The sequence below is a fragment of the Zosterops lateralis genome (genome assembly GCF_965231275.1).
Source record: "Zosterops lateralis genome assembly, chromosome: 14".
Lineage (NCBI taxonomy): Eukaryota > Metazoa > Chordata > Aves > Passeriformes > Zosteropidae > Zosterops > Zosterops lateralis.
Window position 1 is genome coordinate 1,796,552 of NC_139774.1, and position 19,724 is coordinate 1,816,275.

A 19,724-nucleotide genomic window follows, 5' to 3' on the forward strand; every position below is an offset into this window, starting at 1 on the left:
TGGGCAGCTTCTCCTGATCCCTGACCACCCTTTCCATGGAGAAATTCCTGCTGGTGTCCACCTTCAGAGCAGTGTTCATGCAAAATAATCAAAATAATAATAATGAAAATTATAATGATAATTATAAAATCCCCATTATCAACTGAGCACATCCATCAGTCTCCAGCTGCTCTGTACCCAACACAAACCAGCTCTGCCTCTCCAGCCCCACAGGAATGCCTGGAGCAGCCTTTGTTCCTCACGGAGGCCAGGACCATGCACAAGGAAAGGTTTAAAAGGCAGACCTGTCACATAATGCCAGTGCCCAGTGTCCCCTGCCATCAGCCACAGTGACTGACGTCAGTGCTATTTCCATCAGCCATTCCCTGCTTTAGCCATTAATCCAGTTGTTCCCTGGGGCTGCCGAGGACAGTGAGCACTGCACAGCCCCAGCCAGCTCTTCCAGCTGCTCATGGCATCACTGTCCTCCCAGTCCTGCCCATCCTGGGCTCCCCAGCTCCATGGACACCTCCGGAGCAGAGACATTCCCACTCCTTGGTACTAATTATTCCATCCAATTATGTCAAATATCTCTATTTTGAATGCCTTTGCTGGTTCCCAACACATGGGCAGGTCCCACATCCTACGTTGTTATGTCTCAGCCCAAATTACTCCAACTATTTAGTCAATACTTCTGCATTTTTCTCCATAATTAACAATTCTGCAATCTCCACTTGGAGTTGACAGTTCCTGAATTCCACCTCTTCCCGGTGCATTTTTAAAGTACTTATTGTGTTGACTTTGTAATAATTGATTTTCTCCCAATGTCTTTGGCTTTGCTTGTTAATTTTCTACGCTCCAGAAAGACTCATTTCTCCTAATTGCTGTAACTCCCTCCTTTTACCTCCAGTATTTATTGGTTTCCTACTTCCAACTGCTGCCACTGTGCTGGAATGGGATTTGGGGAAGAGCTGTCTATTTTCTCAGCTGAGAAATAGTGGCTTTGGATAAAAAGCCACATTTTCAGGGCTCCTCAGTGCTCGCTGTGATATTCCTGTTGGGGCACCTGTGTCAGCTCCACATCTGAGGGACAGACAGAGTCCCTGTCCCCTCTTCCCACAGGGATGCTCTGATGGGGATGTTCATCCCTGGGAAAATGCTGCAGGTTCTGTGCTGCCACAGCTCAGGGATTTTTCCTGAGGAGGAATCATTGGCAAGTCTCCCTCTGGTGACCCCCATTTTCTGTGAAGTGCTCTCCTGCTTTTTGAGCCCGTGCCTGCTCCGGCCTCTGCAGATTCCGGCAGCGATGAACTCCCGGCCCATGTGCTCGCTGCAAAAGCTCTTCCCTTTGCTCCTGCCTCTGCTGCCTGCTCACTCTGCCTTGAACTTCTCCTACCTGCAGGGTTGTGAGGGAACAGCAGTAATTGCTGCTCACTCTGCCCCTTTCCAATTCCACAAATCCAGGCTGCATCCTGCTCTGCCAGGTCCTCCTGCAGACACCAGGCAGGTCTGGTCAGCTCTGCTTCCCTTCCCTGTGCCCCTTCCAGCCCTGCTGCCCTTCCCTGTGTCCCCTCCAGCTCTGCTTCCCTTCCCTGTGCCCCTTCCAGCCCTCCTGCCCTTCCCTATGCCCCTTCCAGCTCTTCCCCAGTTTTCCAGCCACAGGGAAGCCAGGCCCAAACCCACAGCTCCAGTTTTGGGGCTTGTCTAGCAGTAGCAGGAACTCATTTTGGTGAGGAATTTTCATGGGCTGTCCTTGACCTGCCTGGTTTTGGCTGCACAGCTCAAACCCCCCCAACACCAATCCCTGACTGTGTTGATTCCTTCTGCATGAGGGCATGTTAGGAAAAATTATACTGGGAGAAGTTTCCTCATGGAAAGGGTGGTCAAGGTACTGGAAGGAGGGTGGTGGAATTACCATCCCTGGAGGTGTTCAAGGAATGACTGCAGGTGGCACTCAGTGCTCTGGGCTGGGTGACACCAAATCGTGATGATCTTTTCCAACCCTAATGATTCCATGAGGATTCCTACTCACGGATGCTGGACGGGGCCAAGGGGACCCCACACTCCTCAGGCCCTCTGATCCCTCCTGCCTCTTCCTTCCCTCATTCAAACATCTCCAGCTCCCACAGGACCTGCACCACGCTGATTCTCCTTTTTAAACCCAGGGAAAACAAACTCAGCCCAAGTGCCAGCAGTGCCAGGAGGGAATGGGAATTTGGGATGCCACCACATCCCCACAAACCCACAGCATCACCGCCTGTGCAGAGGGCAGGGACCGAACAGCAGGAGAAATTCCATTGTTCACAAAGGAAACAATAAACTCTGCCCTGGGCACCCTTTTCCTGCTGGCAGGGATGGAGGGGAGCCACCCTGCTCCCGCCTCCCGAGCGCAGTGGGGAAAATCCAACCCTTGTTAACCAGCTCGCTGCTGATTCCAAAGCGGGATCTGCAAATCCCAGCCTCCTCTGGCAGCTCCTGTGCCTCCCCACACGCCAGAAGCTCCTTTCAGGCAGCTGCCAAAGAAGCTGCTTCCCCAAGAGCTGCCACAATGCAGCAACTCACAGGACCGGGAGTGAAAGGCAATGTCAGAGCCAGCGCCCAGAATATCAAAATAAGTGACAAGGGGGCCATTGTGGCCCAGGAGTTACTCAACTTCAGATGGATTCATGAACCCTTCTCCTTTACAAACCAACCTGGAGCCATGCAACATCCCTGGATAGGGAGAGAAAGAGAGAAAGATAAGCCCATGTGCTCAGAACAACCCAGAGCCAGCTTTCCATGGGTGGAGGACTGGGAATTATTTGCTTTGCCTGGCAAGGAGCGGGGCTCCGGTGCAGTGCAGCACAGCCTTCAGAGCAGGAGGCTGAGGGGAATATTATGTTCATGGAAACCAGGGCAGGCCTCGAGGAAAGCTGGAGCTGAATTGCCAAAATCACCCAGGGCAATGCTCAAGCTCCAGGAAACAGGACACAGACTCAGCTCGTCCCTGAGCTAACCATTTCACAGCTCATCGGGGCCACAAGAGCTTCTGCTGTCGTGCTGGGGTGAGGATGGAGCTGAGACAGCTCTTCCTATTTCCATGACTCTCCAGCAGCACACTGTGTGGCCACTGCAGTGATTTTTGGAGGAGAAGCACCCCAAGAGCCCTCTTTGCTCATTCTGCACTTACCCTGCAGGTGATGGGAAGAGCTCAGGGCATTTCCTGGCACAGCAGCACCCTGAGAGACAAAGGACAAGGCATTGCCCTGGCTTGGTGTCACTTCCTGGCATCTACAGTTCCCCTCTGCTCCTGTCCTTGGTGGCCTTGGGGGTCCTGTGTGCCCCAAGGGTCTCTCCCTGCCCAGCCCCAGCATCTCCAGGTGTTGTTGGTTGAGCAGACCCAGCTGCATTCCCAGGGTTGGCTCCCTGTTTGCACAACACAAAGGAATTGAGGGAAGGGCTGGTGCTGAGGAGGGATCAGGTCCCAGGGGCTCTGCCTGCTTTGGACAAGGGAGGGAGATGGATGGGCCCATCTCTAAGCCAGGATGTGGTCTGTGCACACCTGTGAGACCCATCCTTTTATTCAAAACACTCGCTCAGGCCCTCCCAATATTCTGCCCCTGCGAGTGGTGTCTCCCAAAGAACCCTGGCAATCCTGGAGCACAGTTAAGGATCTGTGACCTACCAGTCTGACTTTACTGGGGTCACCTCCAGCACAGCCCTGGTCCCACAGGGCACATCAGCCATGGGGTGACAGCTCTGGCCCATGATGCTCACAGAGTCTCCTGTGATGTCCCCCGTGTCTGCGCCCACAAATCCCTGTGTCCATCCCAGTTCCCAACAACCCTTCAGCTCTTTCACTGTTGGCAAAACAGAGGAGGAATCCACAACCAGAGGAAAACCACGCAGGAATCCATGGAATCCCACCTCCCAAACCCAGGGATTACCCCAAAAAGCACCTGCTCCCCCTCCTGAGTGGCTGCTCAGCTGACAATTAGCGAGTGCTGACCTTGCAGTCAGCAGAGTCAGTCTCCAAGTCCTGCCGAAATAATGATAGCAGAGCAGCCAGCCTCAAATGGACATCAGCTCCCGAGGCACTATTTAATGAATAAATCCAGGGAAAATGCGGGCTGACTCCACATAGGTGCCCTGAAGCCTCCTGAAATTTGCATGATGCTCAAAGAAGCCGCCAAAGCCCGGTGCCAACCTGCCTGGTCAGATCGAATTTATCTAACTCAGAGCAAGATCTAACGCAATTAGAAACCCATTTAAGCAGCCTGGGGACAGAGCCTGCCTAACCCCAGCCTATCCCAGCTCTGAGCCCATCCAGGAGGTGCCATTTGGCTTTTCTTTGGGTGAAATGAAGATGGGCAAGGAAAATACAGAAATAAATCATCGGAAGGGCGAGCGGTAAAATTGAAAAGGGTCATTATCTTTGTGGAATGATGTCTAAATTGGCCTGGCCGTGCTGTCCTGGAATGTCTGTCACCATCCAGCTGATAATGGAGCTATTCTGGAGATGGTTGGTGTGGAGTGGAAATTGCCCTGGACGCAGCAGGAGGCCTCATAATCACGTTAAAACCATCTGAAGATCCCAGGGAGAAAAAGCTTCCGGAACTGGGAGCAACACTTGAATAAAACCCTCGAGGAATCCAACAGCTGCAGAGTGGGAAAATAATGCTGGGAAAATAATGAGGTAATCTGGCTCCCAGTTGCACCCAGTGGAGCTGACACGGAGGGTTGAAGGCTCTGGGGAGAGCAGGGGGTCTGAAGCTGTAAACTCAGGACTCTATTAAAAAAAAGGGAGATAACCAGGAATGCTTCCATGGAAGCCTTTCCACAGAAAACCTGTCAATTTGCTGAAACCAGATCATTATTCAAGCGTGCTCCTTGTTTCAGGGTTGGGGCATGGGGGGAGATCTTTGCTGACACGTGAAAATGAAAAAATGATGCTCTTGCAAAGGTACCTTTCACTTCAGGACTCCAGCCAAATATTAATTATGGAGCTCAACTCAAAAAGGTCAGGCAGAATCATGCCTTTAGAAATTACTAGAAAAAAAATTATATATAATATGTATTCTGATTGACTTGGGAAATAGGGAGAAGAACTGTCAATTCTTCCTGATTTGCTTTCAAATTGAAAATTTTCCTCTGAGGGCAAACTTGTTTTGCAACCAACTCAATTTCCACAGGCGAAGGGCAGCAGCTTTTCCTGTTTGCCCAAGGAATTGTGCCTGTTCTAGAGGTCTGGGCACCCACACACTGCAGAGATGGGCAGAGCCCTCACCTTAGTGGTCTGCACCTCCTGATGAATGGTGATACTGGGTGAGACAAACCTTCCTTTGGAGACATCAAACAGGTAGGACAAGTCATAGGAAGGCTTCTAAGGGCCACCTATCTTGCCTGCACTGCTCTAATTCCCATTCCCACTGGCATGGGACCCCTGGGATAGATGAGTTCCTCAAATCCCAGGATTGCTGTCACATCCTTGGCCAAACCAGATACTGGCTCCAGATAAATTTCCAGCACATTAGCAAAGCGTTCTGAGATTTCTGCGCAAGAGACACCCTGATAGTCCCTAATAAACTGTGATCCACTTGAAACCCTTGGAAAAAAAACAAACCACCCAAGCTTCTCCAGGCACTTGCAGAGTCTGGAATCACAACACCCCAAAAGGTCTTGCCCAGTCTGAATGAGAACGAAGGGCTCTTCAAACATCTGAAACACGGGTTTTGCTTTCCACAGGGCTCAAGTGCTTTTGATGAACAAGCAGGAGGATGAATGGATGAGTGTGAGAGGAACATCACACATCGCTCCAGTAGGATCTCAGTCCAGAGCTCAGCCACGAGGTCCCCCAGCAGGGCCAGATCTCAGGCAGCTGTTCCTGAGCACGGGGACATGGGAGGATGTGGAAACCAGGCCATGTGGGAGCAGTATAGCTTCAGGCTTTCAGGTTGCTCGGGCCTTTCAAGATGTCTCCGAGGAGCTGAATCAGGGCACGCTGCTCTGACAGCTCTGGAGTGGGATCAGCTCCCAGGGAGGGAGGTGGGGGTTTGCTGCCCTCCCCAAAGGATGGCTCTGAACTTGGATGGAACATGCCAGGATCCCTGTGCCATGTGCAGATAAGAGATCAGAGCAGGCGTTTTGCAAGCTCAGGAGGATGTTTACATCCTGGGGAAGGGGCATCTGCAGGGATCTCTGGGCAGGACCCACAAGGCCTGGCTGTGAGTGCCAGAAAGATGGAAATGATGAGGTGGTGGAGCTTCCTCCTGCTCTCCCTGCAGGTCACAGCCCACACTCCCACCACAAACCCACCCACGCTTCCCTGCAAGCAGCTGAAGGGCTGAGGCAGTAAACAGCTTCCACCACACAAGGCATTGATGCAAAACAACCAGGAATGTTTTGTAAGGGATCTGGGGGAGTTGTTTTCTTTCTGGTCCTCTGCCTGACCTCCTCTTCCTCTTCAGAGGGTTGGGTTGGGAATCACACTGGGAAAAGAAGCCTTTACTACAGGTAGGACATGGAAACTAGGTCCTCAAGGGTGCAGATACCTCCAGAAAAGTTCAGAAAGTCAGAGAATAGAATCATGGAATGGTTTGAGTTGGAAAGGACCTTAAAGCCCATCCTGTCCCACCTTCTGCCATGGGCAGGGACACCTTCCACTGTCCCAGGCTGCTCCAAGCCCCAGTGTCCAACCTGGTCAGGGACACTGCCAGGGATCCAGGGGCAGCCACAGCGTCTCTGGGCACCCTATGCCAGGACGTCTCCACCCTGGGGAATCATTCCTTCCCAGCATCCCATCTAAATCTCTCCTCTTTTAGTTTAAAAGAGTTTTCCTTGTCCTATCACTCTCTGCCTGTGTAAAATCTCTCTCCATCTTTTTTGTGGGTCTCCCTGAAGTACAGAAAGGGTCAGGACAAAAGATAAGGTCAAGGAAGGACCTGTTGGGGGGAAGCTGAGTGAGTCTGAGCTGCAGGTCTGACTCCAGAGGTGAATTGCCAAGGCTGAGCTTCACCCAGGTGGCCTGGTGGGTGCTACAGGCACAGTCAGAGGTGACAAGAAAAGGGGCACCAACATGCCAGGGGTGACCTCCTCAGCCCTGTTCAGTCCTCCTGTGCCCCAGCTGAGCTCTCTGTGCTTTCTGGGGTGCTGAAGGATCAGGGCCCTGCAGGAAGAGCCTCCTTTGGAATAATCTCCCCTGACCATCTTATTTCTCCCAGGAGCAGAGCTGGGTTGTGCAATGGCAGCACAGCCATGCCCTGGGGATGGGCCATGCCCAGGGCTCCTGGCAGGTGCACTCACAGGACAGGGGTGTGGGGATGAGGGTGGAGGGGCAGGAAGGTGATTTGGGCCTGGCATGGGGCTCAGCATTCCAAGGGATGTGCCAACCAGAGGGAGAGTTGCCAGGGCACCACAGGGGCTGGTTGTCCAACACCCCACAAACCACAGAGGAGCTCTTTGGGACTTGCCCCAGCATGGCACCACACAGGGGGATTCACTCTGGGGTCCCAGATGGCCAGCAGCTCCAGGGACACCAGAGCACAGCAGCCACCCCTTTGCTGTTGTCCCACAGCTGCCAGGGCAGCCCTCCCCAGCCCTGACACAATTGCAGCCACTCTGTGCCCTTTGCTCCAGGCATTCCTTAGCCCTTGTTCCCTTCACAACACCCTCCCTGACCTGTCCTACATCCTGCACCCTCTCATTACTCCAACCTCCTTCTATCCCATTCCAGAACATCCGAGAACATCCCAGCTCTGTCCTAACCCGGGAACACCCCACCCTCCACCCCCTCCAGCTGCATCCCACCCTCAGTGCTTCACCCCACCCACAGCCTCTGGGCACTCCGTGGGCTGAGGGGCCACCGAGTGCCTGGGGACACGTAGGGACCACGGGGACACACAGGGACCATGGGGACACACAGGGACCAGAGGACACACAGGGACCACAGGGACACACAGGGACCATGGGGACACACAGGGACCACAGGGACACACAGAGACCACGGGGACACACCCTGTGACAGCCCTGGGTTCTGCCCCAGGATTTGGGTGTCGGGTGAAGCAGCCTGCAGGGCTGGGCCCCACTCCAGGGAACAGCACTGCAGCTGAGAGCCCGGCCGAGCGGGCAGAGCAGTGCTGGGAATATCAATCAGGGAGGCTTGGAGCAGGCGGCTGCACACACAGCCAGGGCTTTCATCCCCCAGGATCCACAGCTCAGCCGGCAGAGCCAGCCAGAGGCTCAGCCCTGTTCTGGGAGGGCTCAGCATCCCTCTGTACTGGGGCCAGCACGGTCAGGAGAGACCGGGGAAAGCCAGGGTGAAGGGAGAGATCAGGAGAGAGGGTGGAGAGGAGCAGACACAGCTGTGAAAGATGTGGGAGGATTTGGGGGGGAATAAAGGAGGAGCTCCCCAGATGCAAGCTAGGAAAGGCTAACGCTGGCTCCAAGGGTATCAGACAGGGAAGAGGCTGAGGCTGTGGGAAGGGAGAGGAAGAGGACAGCAGGGAGGAATGAGAAGCAGGGAGGAATGGCAAGAAGGGAACTGGGCAGTGCTGTCACCCAGCCCCATCTGGGGAGCCCCAGGCAAGGAGCACAGGCTGGGTGAGCCTTCAAGGGAGAAAGGACGAGGTCCCCAGCACTGGTGGGGCCAGGGACCTGATGGCCTCCCTGAATGGGTTAGGGACAGTAAGTGCCACTGTCTCTTTGCAGACACTGCTCACAGAATTGTCACCTGACCAAGATTTCCCACCCTGCTGTCACCTGCTGTCACTGTGTCCACCCCACTGCCACCCTCCACACAGCACAGCCCTCCTCTCCTTGGGGCTCTGCGCCCCCTGTGCAACCTCCTACCACAGTCCAGGCTGCACAGTCCCCACTGCCACCTCCTTGGGGACAGGGGTTGTACCCTGCCCTGTGCTACCTCCCCCCAGGGAGACTCCGGCTGCATCCCCTGCATCCCCTGTGTCCCTGCCCTCCCTTGTCACAGAGCCTGCACTCCCCTCAGTGCCACCTGCACATGGTGCTGGCAGTGAGCATCCCGCTGTCACCTCCCACGCAGGGGCGCAGGCTGGGTACACCCCGCTGACACCTCCCCCTGCAGCACAGCCTGCGCACACCCACGCTGCTCTGGCTGCACACCCAGCCTTTAACCGGGGCTTGCTCTTCTTCCTGAAGCTGAAGTGGCTGAAGCTCCTCATTTTGAGGTCCCAAATACCCCACGATGCCCTCACTCCCTGCCATCATCCCATGTCCCCAGCAGAGACATGCCAGGAGCCACCACACCTCCCTGTTTTTCCCGTGGTGCCCTCAGCAACCTCACCAATGCCCCAGCACAGTGCACAACCCACTCCCACCCCATCCTGTGCTCCCCCAGCTCCCCCAGGCATCCCAGTGATGCTCACAAGCTGTTGTGCTTTGACACAGCCAGTCTCCCAGCAGATCCAGGGATCTACAGCCCCTCAGTGACATCTCTCTCATTCGATCTCAGCCCAGCAGGGCCAAATCTGACCCCAGCCCAGTCGATCCCAGGAGCAGGAACTGATTCACAGTGTGGAGGAGCTGCTCCCAGCACAGCATGTCTCTGAAACTGGGGAAAAGCAGGGCAGGTCCCCCATGAACCCTCAGCTCCATCTGCAGCTCCTTGCTGGATCCATTTATCAGCTCATTCCACGTGAACGACCTTGAGAAAACCCACTGACCCGGGACAGTGGGAGACTTTCCCAGACATCTGCCAGCACCTAAACCTGCAATTTATGGAGACTCTGAGCTAAATTCTCAAACAAGACGATTTCATTTCTGTCCATTACAGCTACAATGTTCCTCTCCTCCCCTCCCGCAGAGAGTAATTAATGCTGCACCGCGCTCCCAGCCCGCAGGCAGGTGCAGGAACCTCTGCTGAGCTCGCTCAAGTTCACACCACTCCAGCTGCCTTCCAGGGTGGTGGGGGGCTGTAAGGACCCGGGGCAATTCTCGGGAAAGGATGTAGAATATCCCCTCCCGGTAAAAAAGGATGGAGCCTGGGAGCCAGGCAGAAGAAAGAGCCGCTCCCCACGCCAGCGCCTCAGTTCTCACCCCAGGTTCATCAAAGAGCTGCTGAGGAAAGGAAGGAAGGGAAACTTCTCTCATAAAGTTCCCAAAGGGAAGCAGATAGCAGAGCTGAGCCAAGCCCCCAGACTGCCCTGCCCAGCCCTGCGGGGAGCACTTATTGAGGTGGTTGCTGGTGTCTCCTTTCCTCCTCTGCAGCCATCACATCTCCCCGCGGGTCCCAGCCCTGCCTGCCCAGGAGGCCCAGACACTTCCTGGATGGTTCAAGATAAAACCTTATGCTGTTAGCAAAACAAACGAGGAGGCTGTGAGAGCCAAGGCTGGCACAGGGCTCAAACCACCGAAGCCAGAACCACTGGTTTCCCCGGCTGATCTAATCTCTCCCAGCGCCAGAGCTCCTTGGGCCCGGCAGCCTGGTGAGGCCACTGGAGGCCCTGGGGAAGAGGTGAACTGGTGTGACAGGAGCAGGGATGGGTGCCCTAGTTTGGAAGAAAAACCAGGAGAAACAAGAACGGGTGGCCAGGGAGGGGATCCCTGAGATAGGATATTGGGATGGTGGGAGAGGGGTGTTGGACTATTCCTGCGTACTAGGATCCATCTTTTCTCCAAACAGCTGGAGACAAGACCCTGAGCGAGCCCCGTGGCACTGGCATCACTCCCATCCATCCCGCCAGGAGATCCCATACAGGCAGAGCCATCTGCGTGGGGAGCAGGACCACTCCAGCAAGCCTTCCTGAGAGGATTTCTGCTTCCCATCATCTCGTGGAGTCGGGGAGCACCGGGATCCAGCACTGCTGACATGCCAAGGCTCCATCTGCAACCGCGTGCGCCCTCATTGCAGCACTGCGGCGCACGGAGCCGGTGGCTGCCAGCCCGCACCGGTGGGATTTGGGTCAGCCTAGCCAAGCACAGGGATCTGCTCCCCACGATCGGGCTGTGGGATGTGGGTGTGGCTCAAGAGGATGTGGGGATCAACCAGGAGAAGCTTTGAGGGAGGATGTTGGCATGAAATTAAATGAAAGCTGGGAGAGCTGGGCCGTGGTTCAGACTGCGTCCACATCCACACACGTGTGTGTGTGTGTGTGTGTGTGTGTGTGTGTGTGTGTGTGCAGGTGTTGGGAGCCCTGTCCTGAAGGAATATCTTCAGAGGGCCAGGTAGTGACTGGACATGAGACATGTCAACCTGGGGATGAAGGGTCAGCATGATGAGGCATCTGGACTGACCACACTGGGATGTGCTGGAGGGTTTGTGGAGATGGCCGGCCCACGTGAGCATCACTTCTGGCCTCCACAGGGTCTGAGTGCTCCAGCAGCCAAGGACATGGGAAATATGCCTGGGAAATTGTTGGGAGTGAGAGCCTCCTCAGGGGCAGCAGGGAAAATAAGGCACAACCGGTCAAAAATAGAAAACTTTATTGAAGTCAAATCCAACAGGGCAGCTGAGCTCAGCCCCATGGCAGGAGCCCAGCCTGCCACTCACTGGGGTACAAAGAAAGGGGCAGGGATCTCATGGGGCACATGGGGTACAGCATGGGGGGAGTGGGTGGTCCTCACCCATGGGGCCCCAGGAAGAAGGCAAAGCCACAGGCACTCGCTCCCCCTCTCCCTCCCTGGCTGGTTAAGGACAGAAGTGCCAAAGCAGAAACGTGGTGCAAGCTCCTAAGTGGCCAGATAGCCTGAGAAGGAGGATCCTGCAAGCTCTGTGCTCAGCTTACGACCTCGTGGCTCAGCTCCAAGCTCTAGTGCACACCAGCGAGCAGCCAAGACCTGCCTTCGCCCTGCCCTGCACGCAGAGAACCCCCCGGCGACACCAAGAGCAGTGACCCGACTGCAGCAGGGACCCCAGTGCCCGTCTCCCCCAGCCCCTAGCACAGCCCCAGCCCCGCCACACGGACGGGCCATTCCCGTGCCACCAGGATCTGCAGACCCTCTCCTGCAGAGCCACAGCTCCAGGCCCGGTGCTCATGCTAAGAGAAGCCCGGATTTCACCGCACCAACTGTGGCAGAGGGCCCGTGCCTGGGGGAAGCCAGAGCCTGAGCCTGGGAAAAAGGCAGAGCTTTGCTCCTCCACCCAGCCCCACCTGCCTGGGCAGCCGCAGCGGGCCCAGAGCTCCCTTTGAGGCGCCCTGGTGCAGGGATGGTGGCAGGTTCAGCCACACCAGCAGAGCCAGGCTGGCAACAGTGAGGCCAGAGCCTTCCCAACTGCTCTCTGGAGCAGAGTAGGGCTAGAACCCGGCTGTGGCAGGAGCAGGACCAGTCCCTCCTCCCCATGAGCCAGCCCAAGCAGAGGAAGGGATAGGAGGGTGGGCATCGCCCTCCTTGGTGCTGTTAGAGTGGTCCCCAAAGGGGACGCAGGCGGATGGCATTCCCTGCCCAGAGCCCCACATGCAGAGCCACACACATGCAGCACCCTTCGCGCCACCGTCACCCAGGCAGCGCCACCAGGACCCAGCCCCAGGAGCTCTGACAAGGGCTTGGATAGTTTTTGGCCTCCCCCACACCGCCCCCATCCCCTCCCCGCACCAATGCCCAGGCTCTGTGGCCCGGCTCCGGGGTAGTCCATCGCCAGCCCCCGGGCCACACATGCAGGGCTTGGGGGCGAGTCCACGCTCACTCCCACACCTCTGTCCAGATGGGTCCCCGGTGCAGCGGGGGCGCCACTGCTGGCCTCAGGATGAGCTCTCCTACCTGCTTGTTGGTGTATTTCTGGGGGTTGGTGCGGTAGCTGTAGTCCGAGTACTGCTCGGAGCCCGTCGAGTTGTTGTCCCCAGTGCCAACAAAGGTGTTGGTGGCTGGCAGGTCCTGCACCACTTGGTGCTTCTTGGAGGCGGAGGGTGACTGAGGCTGCAGCTGGATGGAGGGCAGCGGCGAGTTGGAGCGGTAGTGGCGGCCCAGGTCCGGGCTGCCTGGAGGGTAGTTCAGGGGCAGGTGGATCCGGGGGCTGTCGCTGACAGAGTCGTTCATGAGGTTGAACTTGAGCGATTTCTGCAGCCCCGTCTCCTCCTCATCCTCCGTGGGTTTGGGTGGCTTGGGAGACTTGCTCTTCTTCACCTTGCTCTTGCTCTTCCCACTCTTGCTGGCCTGCTTGGGCGCGTACAGGTCCTTGGTTTCCTTCTTGCCCGCTTGGTAGCCACTCTTGGCCTCACGCTGCCGGCAGTAGCGCACCAGGACCACCAGCACAATGACCAGGGTGACGGCCACGATGCCGGCAATGACCCCAAAGAGGATGTTGCTCCGCTGCTTGCTGCGCTCGTACTCTGGGTCGCCAGCAATGTCAATGTCCAGCGGGGTGTCCAGGCTGTGCCCCACCAGCGTGTCCAGCAGCGTGCGGTTGGCCAGCGTCTCGTTGACATAGAAGTGCACCAGGGCCGTGCCGTGCCGCGAGGGCTTGCCCTTGTCATTGACACGCACGACCAGGCGGTGCAGGCCGTGGTGCTTGCGCAGGATCTCCTTCTCCAGGGTGATGTCTCCACTCTGCGGGGAGATCTGGAAGAGCTCGAAGGGGTTTCCTCCTGTGATGCTGTAGATCAGTTCGGCGTTGATGCCCGAGTCAATGTCCTCTGCCTTGACCTTGCTCACCTGCTGGCCGGGGCTGGTGTGGGGCAGGATGTGCTTGTAGGTGGCATTGGAGGGGGAAGTGATGAAGGGGGCGTTGTCATTCTCATCCAGGACATTGATGGTCACTCCCACATAGGCAGACCTGGGGGGATCCCCCCCATCCACTGCCTTGAGTCGGAAGGTGTAGGTGCTCTGCTGCTCCCGGTCAAAAGAGATGCTGGAGAGGATGGTGCCAGTGCCATTTTGGATGACAAAATCCCCGTTGTCTTGCTCCACCGACAGCTGGATCCGGGCATTTTCTCCTTTGTCAGCATCAATGACGGTCACCATGCCCACGGGGCTGAGGGGTGGCATGTTCTCCATCACTGAGAAGTTGTAGCCGCTCAGCATGAACTTGGGGTCATTGTCATTCCTGTCCATGACGTTGATGGCAACAGATGCTGTGCCCTGCTTGCTGGGGCTGCCCTTATCTTCCGCCACCACCAAGAACTCGTAGCGTTCCCGCTGCTCTCGGTCCAGCACTGCCTTCACCCGGATCTCCCCAGAGTCAGGGTCAATGGTGAAGGCACCCTTGGAGGAGGGGTCTGTCACCAGGGAATAAACCAGCTGGGCATTGGAGCCGCTGTCAGCGTCAGTGGCACTCACCTCCATGACCAGCTCATCAGGCTCGTTGTTCTCAGGGAAGGCCACCTCAGTGAAGCTCTGGCTGAAGACAGGGGCGTTGTCATTGACATCCATCACCTGCACCTTCAAGGAGTTGGTGCTGGAGAGGGGTGGGTTCCCCGAGTCCACGGCCACAATCTCAATCGTGTACTCCTTCACCGACTCGTAGTCCAGTGGCGTGGTGGTCTGCAGGAAGTATTTCTTCTTGCTGTCACTCCCTGTCTCACTGGCCTGGCGCAGCTGGAATGGGACATCACCGGCCACCACACATGTCACCACAGAGTTTTCACCCTCATCTCGGTCAGACACCTGCACCAGAGCCACTGCTGTCTCTACTGGCACATCCTCCGAGATGTTGGCCATGCCATCCTGGTGGGTGACCAACCCTATACCTCGGATCTCTATGGAGGGTGCATTGTCATTCATGTCCTTGATGGTGACCACCACCTGCGTGCGGGCACTCTTGGGATTGGCGCCCTTGTCCTTGGCCATGACAGAGAATTTGAGGGTGCCGATGTCCTCGCGGTCGATGGGGCCCTGCACGGTGATGAGCCCTGTGGCGCGGTCCAGGCGCAGCAGCCGCCGCACCATGTCCGAGGCCTGGTGGAAGGAGTAGTCGATCTCGGCGTTGGCGCCCTGATCCGAATCGTTGGCTTTCACCTGGGGACAGAGGGACAACCAGTGAGCAAAACAAGGGCACGGTGGAACAAGCCTCTCCACTAACTGCCGCGGCCTTCCCTGGGGACAGCCGGGGGGGAAAAACCAGGATTTCCTCTTCTGGGGCCAAGGACTGTGGGGCAAAGACCCTGGGACCGGCAGAGCAGCTGGGAGCCGCCCTCAGGCACGGAGGCTTTGCCTTGCTCTTCCAGAGAAACCGGCTGGGCTGGTTGTCTGTGCTCCCCTCCCAGCCGGCTCCGGCACGCAGGGAATCCTCCAGAGCCATGGAACCCTGCTGTGAGACCCAGCCAGCAGCAGGGAGGGACAGCTCCAGCTGTGCCCCCAAGGAGGGGCTGGAGCAGCTGCCTGGCTCAGGTGAGGCCGAGGAGGGAGGCAGCGATGTGCGGAGCTGCAGCAGCTCCATCATGGCATCCAGGGATGCAGCCAAACAGGGATTGGGGCTGCCTGGGTCCTGCACAGCACCGTCCATCCCTGCCCGCCCGCCATGAGCCCTGCATCCCCATAAACCTGCCTCTACGCCTATTATTTGCTTTCTAAAGAAGATGAGGTTTGTCTAACATTTGCCTCCCTAATCGGCTCTCTGAGCAGCCTCTTCTCTGCACCATTTGCTGCTCTGCCGTTATCTTGCTCAGCAGATTTGGATAGAGAACGAAAGTTGTTAAATGTAAATTCCACCTTTTACCTCCACTCACAAAACAGGCGGAAGTCATTTTCCCCCTGAAAGATAAAAGCTGAGCAATGGCAGCAGCGGCGTCTCAGCCCATTCTCCTCCCGGCCATGCAGCTCCCTTATCTGCTTCCAACTCCCATTCTCTTAACAGTGAAAAATGAATTCTTAAAAAATTCACATCAGAATTAGCAGGCAGATGAGAGCTGGCCGCGCTCGGCTTATTAAGATGGCAGCTGCAGATAAACAGATGTCAACTACTATCATCTCAATGCCCCCTCCAAGCCAAATCCACCAAGATGCAGCCCCTTGGGCTCTCCGGGCCAGTTTGCAGTGCTGCCCAAGACAAGGCAGAGCCCTCGCTCCCTGCAGACAGCAGGGCACCTCCGGAGCCATGGCCAGCCCTGTGCACAGGCAGCACTGATGCTCCCTGTCCCCACTGCCTGAGTTTCCATGGAGTGGCCAAGGGAATGCAACTTATGAAAGGGTCTATGTCTTGTCTGCAGGCAGCACTGAGACCACCCTGGCCCCAAGCCAGACTCCTGGTGGCCTTCAGGTCCCAGCCCTCCCAGTAACCCAGAACTCTGCTCCCTGCAGCCCTGCTGCTGCCCCTCAGCCGTGTCCTGCAGCCCCACTTCGGCTGTGCCTTCCTGCACATCCTCTCCAACCTCACTTGAGCAGATGTGACATCAAAGAGACCTGCCTGCCCACTGGCTGTGGGTGACATTGTGGGCTCCTCCATCCAACCCTCCCTCCTCCCTGGTGGAACCATGGCCACGATGTGGATCCTCCTGGGTTGTCCCTACAGCCAGGCAGGAGGGGAAACAGGGAAGAGAAGAGTCCCCTGCACTCACCTGGAGGACAGAGTGCCCCACAGGGCTGTTTTCAGACAGCTCTGCCTCATAAAGGGCCTTCTCAAACTTGGGCGCATTGTCATTCATGTCCAGGATGGTGATGCGGAGCAGGGCACTGCTGGCCCGCGGGGGGTTCCCCCCATCCTGCACCTTGATGGTCAGATCGTAGGAGTCCCACTGCTCCCGGTCCAGGTTCCCCATGACGATCAGCTGAGGCTGCTTCTCATCCTGGTCCTCGGCCACCTGCAGCCCAAAGAGCTCCTGTGCCTCCGGACCAGCCGTCAGCTCGTAGGAGGCAACGCCGTTGGGGCCCGAGTCCCGGTCCATGGCCGGGGAGATGGGGAAGAGCGTCCCGATGTTGGTGTTCTCGGGGATGGAGAGGGTGAGGACGGGTGAGGCGAAGTTGGGGGTGTTGTCATTGATATCGAGCACCTCGATCTTCCCCTCGAGCAGGCGTGGGCTGCTGTTGGCGTTCAGGTTAGTGATGGACACCTCGAACTCCAGGAAACAGGGCTCTCCAGGCAGCAGGTGCTGGCACTCCCGCAGGTTCTCCCGGTCGATGGAGGCCTCTGTGGTGTAGATGTCCCCAGTCTTGCCATCCACACGGAGGTACGGGGCCCCCACCTCCAGCTTGTAGAGGTGCCCCATGTCCGGTAGGCCATAGTCAGCGGCCAGGCTCCCTATGAGGCTGTTGGGGGGTTGCTCCTCCTGCACTTTGTAGACCACACGTGTCCCCGAGGCCAGGGCAGGGAGCTGGCAGAGGAGCCACAGGCCCAGGCAGAATGCCAGCGGGTTCATCCTGCGCTGCAGGGGAGCTGGAGGAGACACAGACACCGGAGGTTAGGGACCAGCCCACTTCCCTGGCTTATCCCACTGCGCCATGTGGGGCTGCACATGGTCCTGGCAAAGCTCCCGAAGGGAAGGGGCTGCTGGGGCTGGCTCCTGGCAGCCTCCAGGGCCCCGAAGGACCCGTCCCAGTTTGCAAAGTTCCTGCAACGCCCTGCTGGAGTGAGTAACCCTGTCATTGAAACCTCAGCCCTGTCACTTGCAGGAAGCCACTCCTGCCACTGTCCACCCTCTTCGTCACCACACCAACTGTAATTAGACCCAACGAGGCACAGTAACAGGGTGGACTGCAGGCAGCCTGCTGCCAACAACCCGATGGGAGCCAGCCAGACTCCGAGACAGCTTCTCACCACCCAAACACAGGAACATTGTGTGCCACCAATGCAGGGGCACTGCCTGCCACGCACAGCAGGGACACGCGGGCACTGCATGCAGCTGCCAGCACTGCAGAAACGGGAGCACCAAACGGGGACTTCTGCCTGCCCTGTGGGGATGTGGGGCTGACACCCATCTGCCACTGCAGGGATGTGGGGCTGACACCCATCTGGCATTGCAGGGACAGGGGACACTGAAAGGATACAGAGCTGACACCCACCCAGGGACAGAGAACACTGCAGGGACGCAGGGCTGCCACCCATGCAGGGATGGAGGGCCATGGCTTGCTACAGGGATGGAGGGCTGCCATGCACCCAGCACTGCAGGGACACGGGGCACTGCCTGCACTGCAGGAACAGCAGCAGCCATCACTTCAGGGACACAGGACGCTGCAGGAATGCAGGACTGCTGCCCATCCAGCACTGCAGGAACACAAGGCACTCGAGGGATGCTGCCTGTCCGGCACTGCAGGGCTGCAGGGCACTGCAGGGCCACGGGGCACTGCGGAGATTCAGGGCTGCCACCTCTCCAGCACTGCAGGGCCATGGGGCACCACTGTGGCAGGGACACAGCAGCACTGCCCTTGCTGCACTGCCAGCACAGTGGCACTGCCAGCCTCGCACTGCGAGGTACAGAGGCACCACCCACCCGGCACTGCAGGGATGCAGGGGCCCTGAGCATCATCCCTCCTGCACTGCCTGTGGAGCACTGCAACCCCCGGTGCTCCTGACAGTCAGCAGGACACCGGGTCCCTGGCCAGGCTGTGCTGCAGTGTAGAAACCCCCCAGGCAGCCCCCAGCAGTGCCCAGCCCCGGCGCACTGCAACGGCAGCACAGCATCCCCCTCGCTGCACAGTCACTAGGCAACCCCACACCCTGCACCAGCAGCTCCTGTTCCCTTCCTCACTGCAGACACACTGTTCCCTCCCATTCCCTCCCACTCCAGTCTGGGACATGGCACGCACTGGGTGCCCACTCTGTGCCAGTGCCCACCCCGCTGCTGCAGTGGTGGTGCTGGAAGCACTGCCCCCCTGCATTGCAGAGACACCCCTGCACTGCTGCCCCCACCACTGGCACCTCTTTCCTGTGCCCACACACTGCCCAGGCCGTGCCAGGCACACTGCCAGCCCCACAGACTGACCCTTCCTGTGCCAAGCCTCATGCCCTGCTACCAAGCCCCTCTCTGATGCTGTGTTTGGCCACCAGCTTTCCCATTCCCTGCTTTCCATTCTGGGAACGCGCTTTCCTCCTCCAGGGTCCAGAAGCACCCACACAGCTTCTGCTGAGCCGTGAGCATAAAGGGGTTCAACGCTGCTCACTGGCACCCAAAAACCCAGGGACTGGGTGCCCTAAAATTAACAGCCACAGACACCTACCAAAGCCCACAGCATCACCCCACTCTCACCATCCCCATCGCTCCCTCTCTTCATACTCTGTACCCAAGGATAAGCAAATGCTCCATGGGCAAGCTCTCCATCACCATCCCCCACTGTGGTGCCACACAGCAAGTGCCCAGTTCCTGGTTAGCCTGGCACTGTATGGACCATCAGCAAGTGGAACACCCTACACTGTCCTCCCTGGTACTACCCACAAGCCAACAGCTCCCAGTCCCTCCACCCCTCTGCTTCCCCATGGACATGGGACATAGAAGACATGACTCTGCCTTCACAGGGAAAATGCATCTCTGTGCCTGGAGAGGAGACTGGCCCTGAAGCCAAGCTTGCCTCTGTTCTCTTGTCCTGCCACTTCCTTCATGTGCAGAGCAGAGCCATTCCCAGCTGGCTGGGAATGTGCAGGCTGTGCAGAACTACCCACACTGGCACTGGGATGTGTGATTCCAGGAGGAAGGATGAGGACAGCAAGACCTCTTCCATCCCTGGACCAGGCTGAGGATGGAGGAGGACAGGAGCCAAGCAGAATCTCTGCACCAGCACAGGCAGCGTGTGCACATGTGTGTGTGTGTGTGTGTGTCTGGGCTGGGGAGATGTGCCTCCCATCCAGGGGTGTGATCTGCCCAGAGCACAGCTGTGTGTCCGTAGGGAAAGGCACACACGTCACACTTGTGCCCTAGCAGGGTGTGCAGGTG

At 57.5% G+C, this 19,724-nt stretch overlaps 1 protein-coding gene across 2 annotated transcripts in view; it reads right to left on the bottom strand.

The window, feature by feature from the left end:
• Window positions 1-19,724, bottom strand: part of PCDH1 (protocadherin 1) — a 54,435-nt gene that overhangs the window by 29,991 nt on the left and 4,720 nt on the right. For both annotated transcript variants that reach the window (XM_083871946.1, XM_083871945.1), the window contains exons 2-3: window positions 16,419-17,233; window positions 12,688-14,880 (exon numbers count right to left, since the gene is read on the bottom strand). In XM_083871946.1, coding sequence (XP_083728072.1) covers window positions 12,688-14,880; window positions 16,419-17,216 — 2,991 coding nt within the window. In that variant the 5' untranslated portion in view covers window positions 17,217-17,233. The remainder of the gene's footprint in view (window positions 1-12,687; window positions 14,881-16,418; window positions 17,234-19,724) is intronic.